The sequence below is a fragment of the Polypterus senegalus genome, chromosome 18 (assembly GCF_016835505.1).
Source record: "Polypterus senegalus isolate Bchr_013 chromosome 18, ASM1683550v1, whole genome shotgun sequence".
Taxonomy (NCBI): Eukaryota; Metazoa; Chordata; class Cladistia; order Polypteriformes; family Polypteridae; genus Polypterus; species Polypterus senegalus.
Window position 1 is genome coordinate 73,202,813 of NC_053171.1, and position 17,612 is coordinate 73,220,424.

Below are 17,612 nucleotides of genomic sequence, written 5' to 3' on the forward strand. Positions count from 1 at the left end.
GGACAGTGCATCAAATTGTAAACGAAAACCAGTCTGGCTTTAACAGCATGGCTGCACAGCTCAGTTCACTATTGGTTCATAACCACAGGAGCACCACACTGTGGCCAGTATTCAGTGACACTAAAAAAGGCCTTTTTTTTATAAAAAAAAACACCCCTCATCCCCATACACCTGTATGTCCTTATGAACAGTGGCTTGCCAAATGTTAAGTTTTATCCCACTACCTTACAGCAGAAGTGTAAATCTCATCTTATCTACACAATCAGCTGTATGTTTCTCCAAGCACAACCTGACCAACATTTTGATCCCATCGAATACAGGATCAAATGTGGCTGATTGCTGAAGAGTAGAGACATAACACAAAAAGCAGCAAGTCAAGCATTTTGAGTAAATTTATTATTGATTGTAAATTAAAATAAAAACCACTTAAATGTCAAAGCAGCTACTGAAATTGTAAAAATTAAAACTTAAAGCAGCATCTGCTAAGAACTGTTAAATCACAATCATTCAACTTCAAACATGAGAAAAAAAAAAAAAACATCAACCAACAGGGAAGAGGAATCTGATTCAATAGAAAAGGCCAAAATAAACACAACTAAGCCCGACGATGTCAAGTTTGAGTACAACCTACACACAAGTTATTAATTTCTCTTAAAAACGAACTGTTCAAGAAAATGTTGGAGCCTATACTTTAGTACAAAGTGTTTTATTTTAATAAAATGATTTCCATAAGCATGGTTCTCCTTTGTAAATAGCCTTTCACTAACCTGGATAAGAACACAAGGAAAACAGAACAGAATACAAAAGGCCAATACTACTTTCAAACTGCTAGCCTTCGACTCCAAAAAAGTGATGGCACAGCAGAGTAGATCATTTGCCTGCCTGCTGTGCCTGACGACGGAGTAATACGTAAATCTTCTCCTTTATCCAGTCTTTGTTGTATGGCTGATATGTCTGTGTGTCTGCTCTATACCTGGAAAGAAAAACAAAAATTTGTCATTCAGGCAGACAATGCAATATTATTGTGAATAAAGGGCCCACACACAGCACAGAAAAGTGGTGGGGACTAGGGAATCCTCACACAAAATAAAAATAGGTCAAACTGAAGAGGCAGAGACAGTCAGTTCCACTATCTACAGAAACTAAAACAAAACCTACATTATACTGCTCACCATATGGGACCTTCAAGTGTGAAGGAGGTTAGGTAGAATTAGCTGATTTTAGATAAGAAAAAAAAGGTATTTGTGTAGCACTATTCTTTAAGGATTAATGCGTATGAAGATACAGGTATTCTAGACATCAGTGAATAAGGGCTCAGTCCTCCATGGCAATTCATTTAGGGTAGACAGTTCAGAATCTAGTTTTCTGTATTCTTTTGTTCTACAGCATTAATGGCTCAAGACAGACAATATGACCTTCTCAACACTGAACGTTTGACTATGAAAAAGTCAACTGCTCCCACTGCCTGAAAATGTAATATTGACCCAAAACGCACCGTTTCTAATGGAAAGGAGATAAAACCACATCCTGCAACAAGGCCACAAGGAAGGAATTTTTGTTCTAACTTCAGTTTATCACAAAGATTGTGGTCCAGGTCAGAAATGGTTTAAATTGTGTCCACGGTTTTCAGGACTAGCTCTGTTACATGCTAATGGAGTGAGCAGGCTATGTTAGATTTTCTGCAGAAGAAAAGGCTAAAACATGTTAAAATAAATGTCCTCTCTCTTTCAGAAAAATCACAAAAAAGACACAAAAACAAAATTGATATTTGTCAGAATATTTTAGGTTTACAGTGACCCCAAACCCTCGGACATTTAAGATTACACCAAACAGCAGTAACATTGTTTTCACAGCAACAGTTTGTAAATCTTACACTTCTTACAACCCAGGTTTGTGAAAGGAGAATCTTTTGTTACTTATAATTACATAAGATCGAACATTCAATATTTTTTCCAGAATTCATTAACACTGCATTCAAATCAACAAGCTTCACCTTCGCTAAAGTTTCATATTTCCAAACATTAATGACTACGGTATATTGCTTTTGTATTGACAATACTAAATAGGAGGGTATTTCTGATATGGATAAAATGAATACTATGGAAAACGAGTAGTACATTTAGAAAATTTGTCAATTTGATATTGATGTATAAATTGGTATTTAACTGAATTAAATACAGTCACAGTTAAACAAATTAAAAAGCAGCTCATCTTATGTGAAATTCTAGTAATTCAGAGATTCCAAAAAATACTTTTGACACAGTATGCCAATTCCTATAGTTTGATAAAACAATATGCTTATCAACACTAGTCAATGAACAACAACTTGTATCCAAGCCTGGACTTTGTTAAACAACAGAAACCAAATCAAAAGGGAAACAAACATACTGTCTTAACGTATTGTCTACTGGCTAACAAATAGGGATTTTACAAGAACAGATATCTTGATACTAATTTGGTACTATAGTTCTGAAAACATCAGCACCAACTTTTTTTTTTTTTTTTAACAGTATTGGTATTACTAACAAAGTTAGTACTGTACTTGTGACTTCAAGTAGACAAATTACTCTGGAAGGCACAATAATACATTATAAAGCAGTAAAATCTACAAAAATGCCTCAGCGATAATGATACAGCACTGTATCAACTAATGTCAAAAAAAGGTTCAGGTTATTGGTACTTTTCTCATTTTATGATTAATTAAGAAACAGACTTGTGTGCTATGTAAGCAAAATAAAATTACTGATCAAATATAATTGTTTAACTTGTAGTGCCACACATTTTTCAGATGATAAAAAGATCACTTTTAAATACCTTTCAACATAGTCCTGACAAATGAACAGAGGCTTAACATTCATTCTCCGACTGTACTGAACACTTGTACAGATGCCCACCATGCCTCTTTGAATATGTAAATCAATATAAATAGCCCTTAAGCTCTGCGTTCTGTGAAAAGACAATGGCAAAACCACAAGGAAAAATAGAACAATTTCATCGAATACCAAGTGGAGGCAAGGAAAAAATGTACTACTTGTTGGTTTAAACAGTGGTATAAACAAGAAAAGGAAGCCGATTGAGTGACATAGCGTATCAGAGAAACTCTAAAGCTCAAGTTCACAGTGTCGCACAGTGCCCGAAATAAAAAGTTGCATATCAAAGTCGCCGTGAAAAGGTGAGTCGTAGCCAACCGTCTCAGTGTCATATGAAACTTATTAGAGTAGAGAGAGAAAAAAGGCACACGGTTAGGGGAGCACGAAATGTCAACTTTAATCCCGAAATTTCCACTTTAATCACAGTTTATTTTGTCATTAAAGTAGAACATCATAAACTTAATCTTAAAGTCGTTTAATTTACTAGTTTCTCAAATCCCAGCGTAACTAAAGTAGTACATTAAATGCTTTGTTTTGTATTTTGATCTATGTGCACTGTGTGCGTGAATCACTACGTGTTTCTTAAACCAGCTTTCTCTTCCTCCAACAGGACACAGAATCCATTACATTTGTGATATTACAGCTCTCGGAGTAACCTAAATACTGGGATGTATACGCAATATCATTTTCATGATAGGAGTTAAAGCACATTATTAAACATGGGAACACGGTGGCGCAGTGATTGTGCGCGACCTTCAATGAAATGATTAATTGCAGCAGTACTGTCTCTTTCAAAACGTACTAACCTACAATTTCTGTCCTTCCTTTTCTTTCTCCAAATACCCAATTGCCACACAATCAGCTCTGTAATAGATGTTAAGCCATCTGTAAGCTTATAACGCCGATTCTTCAAAATGTTTACGGAACTTTGAAATATCTTCGTAGTACGTGTTTAATTATTCTTTCCTTCACGCCAGCCCCAGTGAAGCATACAATGCGAGGCAGGAGCAATCCGTGAATGGCGCGCCAGTTCCTTGTCAGCGTAGCGACACCATGTCCTTCAATTATTAACAATATAGATTATTTAAATAAAGTTAGTTTTATTTTTATAATATAAACATATTTTGCTGCATTTCATCTTAAAAATGATATCGTTATATGTAAATACGCGCTTTATAAAGTGGCTCAGGTTGCACAATATTATAACTATCGCAAGTTTACAGTCAGGCGATTGTAATTATAAGTACAAACAGTTCTACAAGGAGCACTTGGACTAACTGAGTGCGTCTAGAGTTCTTGGGATGAAACTCTTTCTGATTTGAATGTGGAAACGTTTGTACGCAACATTTCTGCGCGTACGCACCATTTATACAGGAGTCCCCAGGAGTTTGACATTTGAAATATTTTAACTAATTTGTTAAATATTACTCTTTATTATATATATATTTTTTTAATCAGCTAATTATGCACATATAAGTCTTCCAAGAGCAAATATTATAAACCTAACTGGTTGGTTCAACAACAAACCAGACTTTAAAAACAGGTAACAAAACCAGCTTTAAAAAGGTTGTTTAAATGGAAGTATCTGGACACAAGAAATTTACTAATTCAGCAGTGCAAATATTTAAATTTATATTTAATATGGATTATAGGCAGTAGTTTTCATGTACTAGACAGAAAATGTGAAAATAAATTTAGAATGTGCACATGCTAAGCTAAATCAGGTAGTTCATGATATTATTTTTAAACCCTCTGCTTCAGTTATACCCAAGAACTTAAAACTCCAATTTGCTGTTACACTAGGTCTGGGGTCTCCATCCTTTTTTCCCCTTGAGCTACATTTACAAATTGAAAATGGCCGAGAGCTACTCATGTTTTCAAACGTTTATTCTCATAGCTTATTTCAACCCAAACAAACTAAATAAGCTTGTTTTGCCTGAACATTTACAAATTGTTGCTGTCCACAACTAACACTTTGCATTAAAACATCATAAAAATATTTAGTTCACCTGCAAGTGCATTTTGTATGTCTGTATGAATTTTCTAATGTATCTCAGAATATTGAAATAAAACATGAATGCTGTCAAAACAAAACAATGCAATTATTAATTACTTATTCATTTGTCATTTTGTTCCATGTCACTGTTTCACTTTATTCACATGTCCAGTTGCATGTGTGATGTGTTTTTTAGTTAGTCAGATGACTGGCACTGCATGGAGTCAACAAGAGAGGCAGGTGTATGTTGGAGTGGAGCCACTTAGGTTCACGCTTATGGAGTCTTTTAAATGTTCATCTGCCAGTCTTGTTCTGAACTTTGATTTCATGACATTCATGTCAGACTCACAGAGGTATGGAGACCCAAACAAAGGAGACATTTTCAGAGCTGCTTGGTGAAGATTCTTATAGTTATCTGGCTCTACTAAGCTCCAGAAATGCAGAGAATGCTGTTGAGACTTTAACTGCACATTATTTTGAAGGTTTACTAAAATATAATAAATAAAATCCAATGTCTATCTGTAGGTCTGTCCACTTTGCACGACAGAAATAACTGATTTAGATCGGGTTTTCTTCTATAATTTGCTTGAACATTCTCATAGTTCGCTTGCAGTACCGATTTATTTGCATGAATCCGCCATCGACGTAATGGTCCGGGGGAACGGGCCTTCCTCACTCACCAGCTTTGGGGCATGTTGCTTACCCCCGCTTAGCTAGCGAACGAGAGAACAATTGATTCAACCTTGTTTGATATTTAAAATAAAGTGATTGCAATTGTGGATCGTGATTTTGTGTTAAAAGGATCGCAATATGATTTTTTGGAAAGATCGCCCACTCCTAATTTGTCTAATCAAGTTTTCAAACTTATGTAGGATTCATTAACCCTTTGGCGAGCTACTTGGAAAGGGGGAGCTACTGGTAGCTCACAAGTGATGTGTTGAAGATCCCTGCACTAGGGGGTCCCCATCTCTGCCACACATTTTATATAAACCCTCAAATTGTATTTTGACATTTATAAATGCCAATACTAATTGACTAAAGTGATAGTTAGGACAACCACTTGGATATCCTAGTATTTTACAGCTGTTATGTATTTTCACACTTTATTACTGAAAAGACAATATTGTTTGTTTCAATAAATGGACGTACTGTAACATTGTAGCAGTGCTACATTAGTTAGAACTGCATCTCCCAGCAGTCCTTGCAGGGGCTGTTGGGGTCAAAGGTGGCCAGAGGGGTTTAAAAGGAGGGCAGGGGTCAAAGGAAAAAAAAAAGTTTGTTTTGTTTGTTGTTTGGTGTTGTTTGTTTGGTGTTTGTATTTATCTGTTGAACTGCCTGCCGTTTTTCTGCTATACATCTTCATGTCCTGGATTGTATTGTTTGTTGGGGTCTGGAATTATTTGTCTACCGGTCTACTGTTACTGAGGACGGTGTCTGGATTCATTGGCTTTCACGGAAGAAGGAGCGCTCCCAAACCATTCATCTGTCATCATACTTCAGCAATTACCGGTAGGACTGTGTTTTTCTATTCCCCTGACTTCATACAAATCACTGGACATAACTTCACCGCTGATCATTTCATACATGGACTTTACTGCGTGTTTTATCTGTTAAATACAATATCGCCAAAGGGATCAGGGGTGGTATTGTTTCCATTTAGTTAATTTAATTTCATTTCATTATATTTTTTTTATCGTTTAAGTTCCCAGAGTGTTTTCTTTGTTGTCTCTGTTGTGTGTCTGTGTCGTGCCAAGGCTGGGGTTGTCCCTGGTAATCCTTATGTAAAATAAATAAATCACCGTCACACACGACGGTGTGAATCTTAGCGGCTTCTGACCGCTACAACAGCCACTGAATGGGATTTCTGTCTTTGCCAGGATACCAAGAGATGATATGTACTGTAATATTTCTGTATTGGTAATCAAATAGAAAAATTCTGTTATGACACCTCTAGTAATAAATACCCCCAAACACTGCCAGAGTTTTACTAGTCCACCTTAATAAAAGGACAAGTGTCTGAATATCCATCCTGTTGCTATGTTTCTGTCATTCCAAAAGATCAGCACAAACATTTTTAGTAGGCCTACTGATTAATTGCGGTTAACACAATCACGTTTTTTAATGTAACCACTAAATGCATTAATCTGGTTAATTTTTCCAACCTAAAATCTATTAATAGTAGCAGGTCCCGACTGCTAGATCACTCCCGAGTTTCTTGACAATCTTCATCCACACACACCAATACAATCACTACCCGCTACTTATGACATGGGATCACCATGTATTTTTTTTTTTTAATCACCGTGCAGCACTGCAGAACGTCCAGAACACCACACACACAGTTAACATTGCTACGGGGATAACGCTAATACAAGTCTGCTCATAAAAGAGGCTGCCAAGGTATAGGTCTTAGTGGCAGAACACAATGTCGGTGGGTTAGCCCAGTCCCAGAAGGATATCTGACCTGAAACAGCACAGTGCAGATGCTACTCCTGTCGAGTCAGATATGGTATGCTGCTGGTGCCGTTAACTGTTTGTTACCTATTTTGGCCTGCATTATAACCTATACTATCCTATATTGATTATACCGTAGCCAAGAAAACTAGGCAATTGTCAGTACAAAATGATATTGCCATTCACTTGTGATGAAGGTTAACACTTATAATTAAGAAACAATGCATTATATGACAATATGCAATTTAAAACATCCAAATAATCCTATTATATCATGTATTACCCATAACCATGGTACATTTAGAAAATTATTTTTTTCTTTTAGTATGTCCTGCTTTATCTTTCTCCATCTGGAAGAGAGTAGTAATGAATAATGCAACATTTTTTCCTCTCTCTCTCAAAGAAATAGATTTATTTTGATTACAAGTATTGATTTCATCTCTTTACTAGAAGAAAAAACACAAAGGAAAGGCACAGCCTGTAACACATATTTGATAACTACGTGACATGTTTAGTTACTTATAAGTAATAAGTAGTTTCCTAAGTTAATTTTAACAGTAAAAGTTTCCAACACAAGTCCCTTATGAACATTTGTTTTCTGAATCTGGATATCATCCCTTGAATAACCAGTACAAATAAACCGGTATATTTAAAAAAAAAAAAAAAACTGGGTATACAGATCATCTATAGTGTCTTATTTTTCATCTTCATATCATGTTAAAAGGGAGAACTGACAGAAACAAACCAACAAAGTGCTACACTAATCTGCACCATGACATCACTCAAAATAAAAAGGCAAAAAATTAAATTTTAGATGTTTAACGATTAGGGCGGCACGGTGGCGCAGTGGTAGCGCTGCTGCCTCGCAGTAAGGAGGCCTGGGTTCGCTTCCCAGGTCCTCCTTGCGTGGAGTTTGCATGTTCTCCCCGTGTCTGTGTGGGTTTCCTCCGACCATCCAAAGACATGCAGATTAGGTGGATTGGTGATTCTAAATTGCCCTAGTGTGTGCTTGGTGTGTTTGTGTGTGTCCTGCGGTGGGTTGGCACCCTGCCCAGGATTGGTTCCTGCCGCCCTGTGTTGGCTGGGATTGGCTCCAGCAGACCCCCGTGACCCTGTGTTCGGATTCAGCGGGTTGGAAAATGGATGGATGGATGTTTAACGATTAGTGTTTCACTGTTTATTCAAAAGTTTGTTACAAAAAACTGTTCAATAAAGTGAAATAATTTAATATTTAAAAAAAAACTATTCACCCCCAGTATAACATGCAGCATATTATATCTGTATGCAATCCACCACTAAGACTTGATGCTTTGACTTTTTGTATCATCCATTGGCTTCCACTTCAACTATCCATTCTCAACACTTGCCTTGCCCTCCAAAATTCCAAATGGGCACTACTCCTTGTCTCCTTCAGTTTCTAGCCTCTTTATTACTGACTATTTCATTCTTGCGTTCAAACTTAATGTTTCTGCTTTCTACACATGATACAACATGAATTGCACCAAAAACTATTACTATTTATATTTCATTATTATTCAAGAATTTGATAAGCTGATCTCAGGACTATTTCACCTGCTCCCGGATGACTTGTCATAACCAGGTATACTTTTTATACAACTAGCATTTCATCAACTTAGACTAGAGCCTACTATGTGCCAACATTTAGTTTGCTTTTCCATAAAACCTTTCCAGCAGCTCTTCTGACAAATTCACCCCTTGCCAGTACTGTGACAGACTCTTAAATGACCACATACCCCATCCTGAAATGTCCCCTGTTGTGCCCAATTTTGTCAGTGTGGTCTGAACCATTTAAATATGTATCGAATTGAGGAGGGTTAAGAACATTACAATCAATAAAGAAAAAAAGTCCTCTTGCAATAAACTTGTGGCTAAAATGCATGCCAAAATATACACCGACTTGGAAAAAGACGAACAGTGAACAATAATAGGAAGTTATGCTACCTATAACAAATAAAAATACTCCATCTATTAAGAACTTAGTCACATTTTACCATGTTACTATATAAAGGTTCCACAAACACATCAATTTATCCTCTCCTAGAATGTTAATGGATCAGTTAAGTATATGTGCCAGAACAGAGTTCTGGCCCATTTTATAAAAAAATCCAAAACATGGGAAGGGTACACGTGAACTTTATTGAAAACAAACAAATGTGCTATGTCAATAAAAACTGGGAAATGGAGAATATACAGAGCAAACTTTTTATCAAAATGTGACTTATGTAATTTTCACAACAATAAAATGCAATTTTTGTGCTGAAGCATTTGCTACAGGCCACAAGATATTAACCTTACAATTACAAAGCTTTTTTGCTTTAAAAATATATGTATTGAATAATAAAAATAAAAAAAAAATCTTACACAAGGCAGCTGAGATCAGCAAGATCATCAATAAAGTCAAAAAGCTGGCTGATGTCATATGTAATGGATGGGCTATTTGGATTCATCCTCTTCAAATGTTCTTCATACATCTTACAAACTCCTAAAGAGAAGTAAACAAAAAAAATCTTAAATGTGAAGAGCAAGAATTACTGTAAAGAATACTGTATATTTCAGTCTTACTAAAATAGGTACTAAATTGAGTTGACATTAATCAGGCATCACTGCAATTGCAATGTACTGTAGTTGCTTTACAATGAAAAATGTTTCAGCAAATAACACTATATACACATTTAAATTGGCTTATTAATGAATGGTTGACTACAAACTCTGAACACGTCAGTTTCATGTGTCAGCTCAGACAAATTTTTTTGTCTCAGAACCCTAAGAAGAAGCTGTGCATTCCTCGAAAAAAAGTTGGTACACTGAATACTTCCAACTTAAGATGAATAGGAAAATTAAAACTGTCCTTCATGCACTAACAAAGCACCATTAATGACATGGAATAAAAACACTTTATTACCACCAAGATGTTATTGTAATGTGCACTGAAATGACACACATTAAATGTTAAAAAATGATGAATAAGATGTAGAGAGGACCAATGCTGCATATTTGCTCTGAAGAACTGAAAGTTCAGTAATATTTCAGCCAAGGTTCACTCCATCATGCCTGGGGGCAGGAAGCCATTAACCGACCGAGTCACTGCACCCAGTTTTCATACGAATATGGGAGCACATACATAGAACATTTTTAATAAAATAAAAAACCATGTGTTATTCACATCCACCTTTTTATAGTCTAAACATATTTTCATTCAAGAATCTAAATTTTGTAAAATTGAACCTGGTATGGAATTTTCCACTTGTGGTGTCATGTTGGCACTGAAAATGTTTTGGACTTGGAGCCTTTTGGATTAGGGATGTCCAACTTGTATCAAATATATATGTTTTATACACAATATCAAAAGAATTTCATACTGGACCCGCAACAAAAATCTCATCTCACAGCCCCCAAACTAATCTAAAGGTAAGAAATCAAACAGCAAGATGACACAGAAACAACAAAAACGGAATTTAAAATCATTTAAGTCTCTGAATGGTTTAGCCCCTCTTACCATCACAATCCCTTATGGTTACTGGTTGTGCCGAGATCTAGGCACAAGCTCAGTGGGGCCAATGCCTTTGCAGTAGCTGCCCATAAGCTTCTGAATAGTCTAGCCTTTTATATTAGGTTAGCACTAACTATACATTAGGCACCTTTAAATCCTGTCACTTTACCATAGCTTTTTGAACTTGCGTAAGTGTACTTTATTTATATATTTCTGTATATTATTTATTGATTTATGGAAACTGTACACACCTTTGGTCCACTACTGTTTTAAAATGTGCTATATAAAACTGACATGACTTGACAAAAACGCTGAATCTGAAATGCTTTCAGCTCACAATTGAACAGAAAAGGAAACCAAAGTGCATCTGCCAGACTTCGGTGAAGCACAAATATTCCACAGTACTTGTGCTGTATGAATGTCTCACTTGGGAAAACAAGAGTGAGAGCTAAAGATGTTGTACTAAAACAAGGCATTCAAAAAACTTGCTCAAAATTTAAATAAACTTAAGATCTTTACAAAAATACCACTTTGATATACATTTAAAATAACATTAATTATGGCTAAACATTTTTTGAGAAACATTTGTAGCATGTGCCACATGTGTATTATTCTGTGGGCAGTTTGCTGCCTCTTTGGGTGCATTGCAGGGAAGAAGGATGCTGTAAATACACCTTTAAGGGGGAGGTCATAACTCGGTCAGGGCGGTTGGTGTTGAAAACTTAAAAAAAAGGAAAAGGGGAGAAAGGGAGACATCTTGTGGTGGAGCAAAGAGAAGTGACAAGGTAGCGCCAAGTAAAGTATCTACTAGAACAAGTTCTTTTTTTTGAAGACTCAGCGACACAAGGGAGACGCGTCTCTAAAGACAGACTATTTTTCTTTGATTTCGCTGACAAATATCTTGGACCGGTAGGATTAAACTTTGTTATCGGCCGGCGTATTCTAGTAGGGTTTCTCTTTGCCCTGAACAATAAGGACAGTAAACCCATTTGGACAGACTGGTTTCTCTTATTTATGAACATCGCGCGTTTAAACCTGAGAGGGGGGTTTTGAGCGCTATTTGTTTCTCTTTATATATGTAAAATAATGTGTTATTCTTTTGCTTCTTTATTTGGTGATGTAGCTTGTTGTTACTGCTAAGCTGGGACTGGTGGTGGGGGTCAATAAAAGGACGAGTGTTGGTCACGTTGCCCGATAGATTTTAGATATTAAACTGCTTTATACTAGGAGTTTTCTAATCGTGCTGTAGTTCGGGGTTTAGTTGTTCGCCCGGGGTTAGCGGTACACATTTAATCCAGCAGAGGGGATATGAAGTGGCTTATGGTTACTTTATTCTTATGGTACAATGAAGGTTTTAATTATTTTCATGTCACATGTGAAATAAGATGCCCACAAACCCAAAACAGGAAACCAGTCCATTCAAGGACACTCACATCAGACAAAGACGCCAATTTAAATTAACACGCATCTTCAGAAAACAGGGCTCAAAAAGGAGGATGTAGAGAATATGCACAGACAGGTGACTGGGCAGGGGAGTGAAGATTTCAAAACCTGTACTGCCATGGTTTTAAATTGTCTAGTCTACATTACAATAGTCTACATTAACTATTTAACTTATTTGCCAAACACCTGTTTCCTTCAACTGAAACCTTTAACCATAAAATTAGCATGTGTTAAATGACTGCATTTTTTTCAAACTGACTTTTAATAAAAAAAATTAAAAAAAATGTATGTAATATTTCATGGCCAAAAAAAAAAAAAACACTTTCCACCTAGAAGTTCATGGATACTGCAAATGTGTCCTTGACTACCCTGGGTTTCCATATATGTTGATGCCACAATAGACAGAAAACTACTTAATACTGTCCTGTTTCTAATAATTCTTATGTCTCAGCTAACCACCACAATTAGCTGCCAAAAATGAAACAATTTCAGATAATATGCCTACAAAAAATTGCCGTCTTAAAGAAAATGCCTTTGACACAACAAGTCGACAGCTCAAACTCCATGAAGGACATTGACATTTTTACAGTGCAATGTCAAGATCAACATATGAAATGCTGTTAAGCTGCAGAGTACAATTTATTGAACAACCAGGAAGCTACAAAGTGCCAGTTTGATCCCAGAAGCAAAATACCATTGCTTTACACAAACTTGCGAATCACACACAGTATAAAGTAGCACAGGAGACATTTGGCGATGTTAAGATCATCATCCAATGATGCATTTACATGATGTACAGGGCTACTGAAGACAGTATAATGCACATGTGCAGTGACTTCCCAAATATGGCACAAACAACCAAGGTCACATATCACTATCTGCCCACATTCATCACATCAGAATTATATAGAGCATCTCTAATGACATGAGCGAGGAGGGGAAAAAAAAAAAAAAATTGTGATTTTTATTTTTTGATGGGAGGAAAATGTGTTTTGGTAGGAGAAGAAAAAAAAAATTCAATGACACTTTTTTGTTCTCTCACAAAAGTACTTCCAGTGCAAGAATTAATATTATGAGAAGATACACAAGAAATCCATAATACAAGTTGACAGAAACACAACAGATACTTATGTTCATGTTGGGTAATAGAATGACTAAGAATGTGCTAAGAAAATTATTACAGGTACACCTTCCTGCAGTCCAGAGCCCCAAGTCATTCTCACAAACGATAAGGTGTTCAGATTTAGCTCGATGCTGTGGTTACATGCGGTGTTTCAGTATACTTGTCATTTGATAGTGCTACCTGCTATAAGATTGACCGAGACTGTGACTGAGTCACCAACATCAAGCTCCACTTTGAGCTGTGGACTAACAGCTGGTATACTTAGACTGTGCTACTAACAAGGACACGTGAACTTCTTCACAGTAATGTCATTCTCACAGCAGATGCTGTGTGTTCATGTGCCATGTTTTGGCCAATTTGTTTTCTGGGTTGCTCATGTATCTTTCCATAATACCACCTTTAAGCTTCATGCCACTAGCCAGTAAATCCTTTGCCAAAGGGTACATCAAAAGTTTGCCATATGGATTTGACCCCTTCGACAAAAATTTTCTATTAAAAAAAATAAATAAATTCACTATCCTTTTTCTTCTATCTACAGTTCCCTCCATACCATTTGGGACAAGGATCCATTCTTCCTTACTTTACCTTCCTCTTTTTCAGAGTTTAAAAATACAAATCACACAATTTTGACGTGATTAGAGTGCACACTGCAAACTAAGGATATATGCATTAATTTCAAATCACACCATGTAGCAATTACACTTTTTGTACATGGTTTCTCCCCATTTCAGAGCACCATAATGTTTGAGACAGTTGGCATAATGTATAGGACTTGCTTCTACCCTTTGGAGGCACTATTTGCAGTTACTATTGTTCAACATGGACAACAGCTGTGCCAATCAAAGCAAAAAAAAAAAGACATTATTGGGGCTGAAAAACAAGAATTGAACCTGAAGGTATTACAAATGTGTCAAAAAAATTCCTGAGGTTTTCAAAATATCTGTATGGAATATCATTAAAATGAACACACACACTGGTGAGATCACTAATCGCAAAGTGACTAGTAGACCAAGGAATTCTTCCATAGCTGATAGAAGTATCCTCACTTTGGTGAAGAGAAACCCAAAAAACACCACTCTACCACATCAGAAACAGTATTCAGGAGGCAGACGCCTACAGTGCATCCAGAAAGTATTCACAGCGCATCACTTTTTCCACATTTTGTTATGTTACGGCCTTACTCCAAAATGGATTAAATTCATTTTTTCCTCAGAATTCTAAACCCCATAATGACAATGTGAAAAATGTTTACTTGAGGTGTTTTCAAATTTATTAAAAATAAAAAAAACTGAGAAATCACATGTACATAAGTATTCACAGCATTTGCCATGAAGCTCCAAATTGAGCTCAGGTGCATCCGGTTTCCCCTGATCATCCTTGAGATGTTTCTGCAGCTTAATTGGAGTCCACCTGTGGTAAATTCTGTTGATTGGACATGATTTGGAAAGGCACACACCTGTCTATAGAACGTCCCACAGTTGACAGTTCATGTCAGAGCACAAACCAAGTATGAAGTCAAAGGAATTGTCTGTAGACCTCCAAAAATCTGGGGAAGGTTACAGAAAAATTTCTGCTGCTTTGAAGGTCCCAATGAGCACAGTGGCCTCCATCATCCGTAAGTGGAAGAATTTCAAAACCACCAGGACTCTTCCTAGAGCTGGCCGGCCATCTAAACGGAGCAATTGGGGAGAAGGGCCTTAGCCAGGGGGGTGACCAAGAACCCGATGGTCACTCTGTCAGAGCTCCAGAGGTCCGCTGTGGAGAGAGGAGAACCTTCCAGAAGGACACCATCTCTGTAGCAATCCACCAATCAGGCCTGTATGGTAGAGGGGCCAGACAGAAGCCACTCCTTAGTAAAAGGCACATGGCAGCCCGCCCGGAGTTTGCCAAAAGCCACCTAAAGGACTCTCAGACCATGAGAAACAAAATTCTCTGGTCTGATGAGACAAAGATTGAACTCTTTGGTGTGAATGCCAGGTGTCAAGTTTGGAGGAAACCAGGCACCACTCATCACCAGGCCAATACGATCCCTACAGTGAAGCATGGTGGTGGCAGCATTATGCTGTGGGGATGTTTTTCAGCGACAGGAACTGGGAGACTAGTCCAGATAAAGGGAAAGATAACTGCAGCAATTTACAGACACATCCTGGATGAAAACCTGCTCCAGAGCGCTCTTGACCTCAGACTGGGGTGATGGTTCATCTTTCAGCAGGACAACGACCCTAAGCACACAGCCAAGATATCAAAGGAGTGGCTTCAGGACAACTCTGTGAATGTCCTTGAGTGGCCCAGTCAGAGTCCAGACTTGAATCCAATTGAACATCTCTAGAGAGATCTTAAAATGGCTGTGCTGATGGAGCTTGAGAGGTGCTGCAAAGAGGAATGGGCGAAACTGGCCAAGAATAGGTGTGCCAAGCTTGTGGCTTCATATTCAAAAAGACTCGAGGCTGTAATTGCTGCCAAAGGTGCATCGATGAAGTATTGAGCAAAAGCTGTGAATACTTATGTACGTGTGATTACTCCGTTTTTTTATTTTTAATAAATTTGCAAAAACCTCAATTTAACTTTTTTCATGTTGTCATTATGGGGTGTTGTGTGTGGAATTCTGAAGAAAAAAATGGATTTAATCCATTTTGGAATAAGGCTGTAACATAAAATGTGGAAAAAGTGATGCGCTGGGAATACTTTCCAGATGCACTGTATATAATCTGAATTAGCTCGTGTTTTCATGTCAAATGCACAAGCTACGTCGTCATGATTTCGGTCAATATGTACAAATCCATTTCTTTTAGGTGTGTAATAGGGAGATAAAACCTACAATTGGACTGGCCACGTACAAACAAAGGCCAACGACTGACAAACAATATTAAAACCTATATAAATGCTGCTCATACTGGGTCGCACAAGCAATCGATGAGCCCCGCTTACCTTCCATACACTCGTTAACAGACTCGTAGTCCGCGTATGTCCGTCCCTCTGGCCTCTTCGTAGGCTGAACCAGCAAGATTGTGTGCGACTGGGAAAGAAAGGGACACAGATAAATACTCAATTCACTCAGATGACGAAAAGCACACTCATTACTAAAGAGACCGCGCATTTCCGAATAAATCCCCAAGTAAACGAACGTCAGTGGGGAACACCACCCTGAAATCCGCGCTAGCACAATGTCTAGAGAGAACAGCACTAACGCTAATAGGGAAACAGCGTGGCTTGCTTAAACGACAAAGAAATTAAGATTAATCGATAAAAAACAAGCAAGCTTTCTTAACCTAATAAGGCAGTATTCTTAACCGCCTACTTAAACTTCATTAAAATATAAACAAGAATCGTCTTCTACGATTCACAATCCTTAACCACCTCAGAGGCATGAATACCTTACAACGTGTAACTCGGATCAGAAACACTACAATGAATGGCATGCGAAACCCGACCGTAGCCGTCCCCGACTACCCAAGGTTCATGTGGCGGCGCTCATCTTTCTAGATGAGGCCATTTCCCTAAGCGTACCGGCGGCGTGCGCATTTTTTAGAGGAGATAAACACACACAAGCAGGTCAGCCGTGCACTCGCACTCAGCTCTGCCGACTTTCCTGATTATTTTCTCTTCACGTCTCGTGCCCCAAACCAGGGCCATCTCAACCCCCATTACCTCCGCCAGTGAACGTAAACCCACAGAAAGCGAGGACTGCACGTGGCAGAAGCTTCTATCGCGCTCTGTTTCTTCTACACGCTTCAGCTGCGGCAAGTCTTAACTAAACTCTCCCCTCCAACCTTACCATGTTTCGTAAATGTCGGCGTCTCCTCTCTGTTAGCAGAAAACGCAGCGACAAACGGCGAGCAGAACAAACAACCTTTACTCCCGGAAGTACTCACTCGCACAACAACCCGCCTCTTTGCGACAGGATAGTACTTATGGTACTTCTTACGTCGAACACACAGCTTGCAATCGGATTGGACACGTAAAGACAAAGAGGCGGTGTCCAATGATTGACGGACAGCGGCTGGAGAATCCGCCGGTTCAAAGATGTGTTTGTGGAGTTTGTATTGAGCTAGCGAAGGCAAATGGGGGCTTTGTTGGTTTGCCTAATGTGGCTAAACCTGAGGTGATTCTTAGAGAGACATCCGATATTGCAATAACGCCAGTGGGCCGACTATCCTCATTAACTGTCCTCATATTGACTACAATTATGTGCATTAGTCGGTGATGTGTCAACCT

At 37.9% G+C, this 17,612-nt stretch overlaps 1 protein-coding gene across 1 annotated transcript; it reads right to left on the reverse strand.

Annotated features, from left to right (window-relative positions):
• Window positions 1–430: 430 nt before the first annotated feature.
• erh (ERH mRNA splicing and mitosis factor) lies at window positions 431–17,292 on the reverse strand. The gene is made up of 4 exons (XM_039741561.1): window positions 17,173–17,292; window positions 16,326–16,413; window positions 9,703–9,823; window positions 431–973 (listed from the first exon to the last, which is right to left on the reverse strand). The coding sequence occupies exons 1-4, from the start codon at window positions 17,173–17,175 to the stop codon at window positions 871–873; spliced, it is 315 nt and encodes a 104-aa protein (XP_039597495.1). The 5' UTR covers window positions 17,176–17,292; the 3' UTR covers window positions 431–870.
• Between the last annotated feature and the right edge of the window lie 320 nt (window positions 17,293–17,612).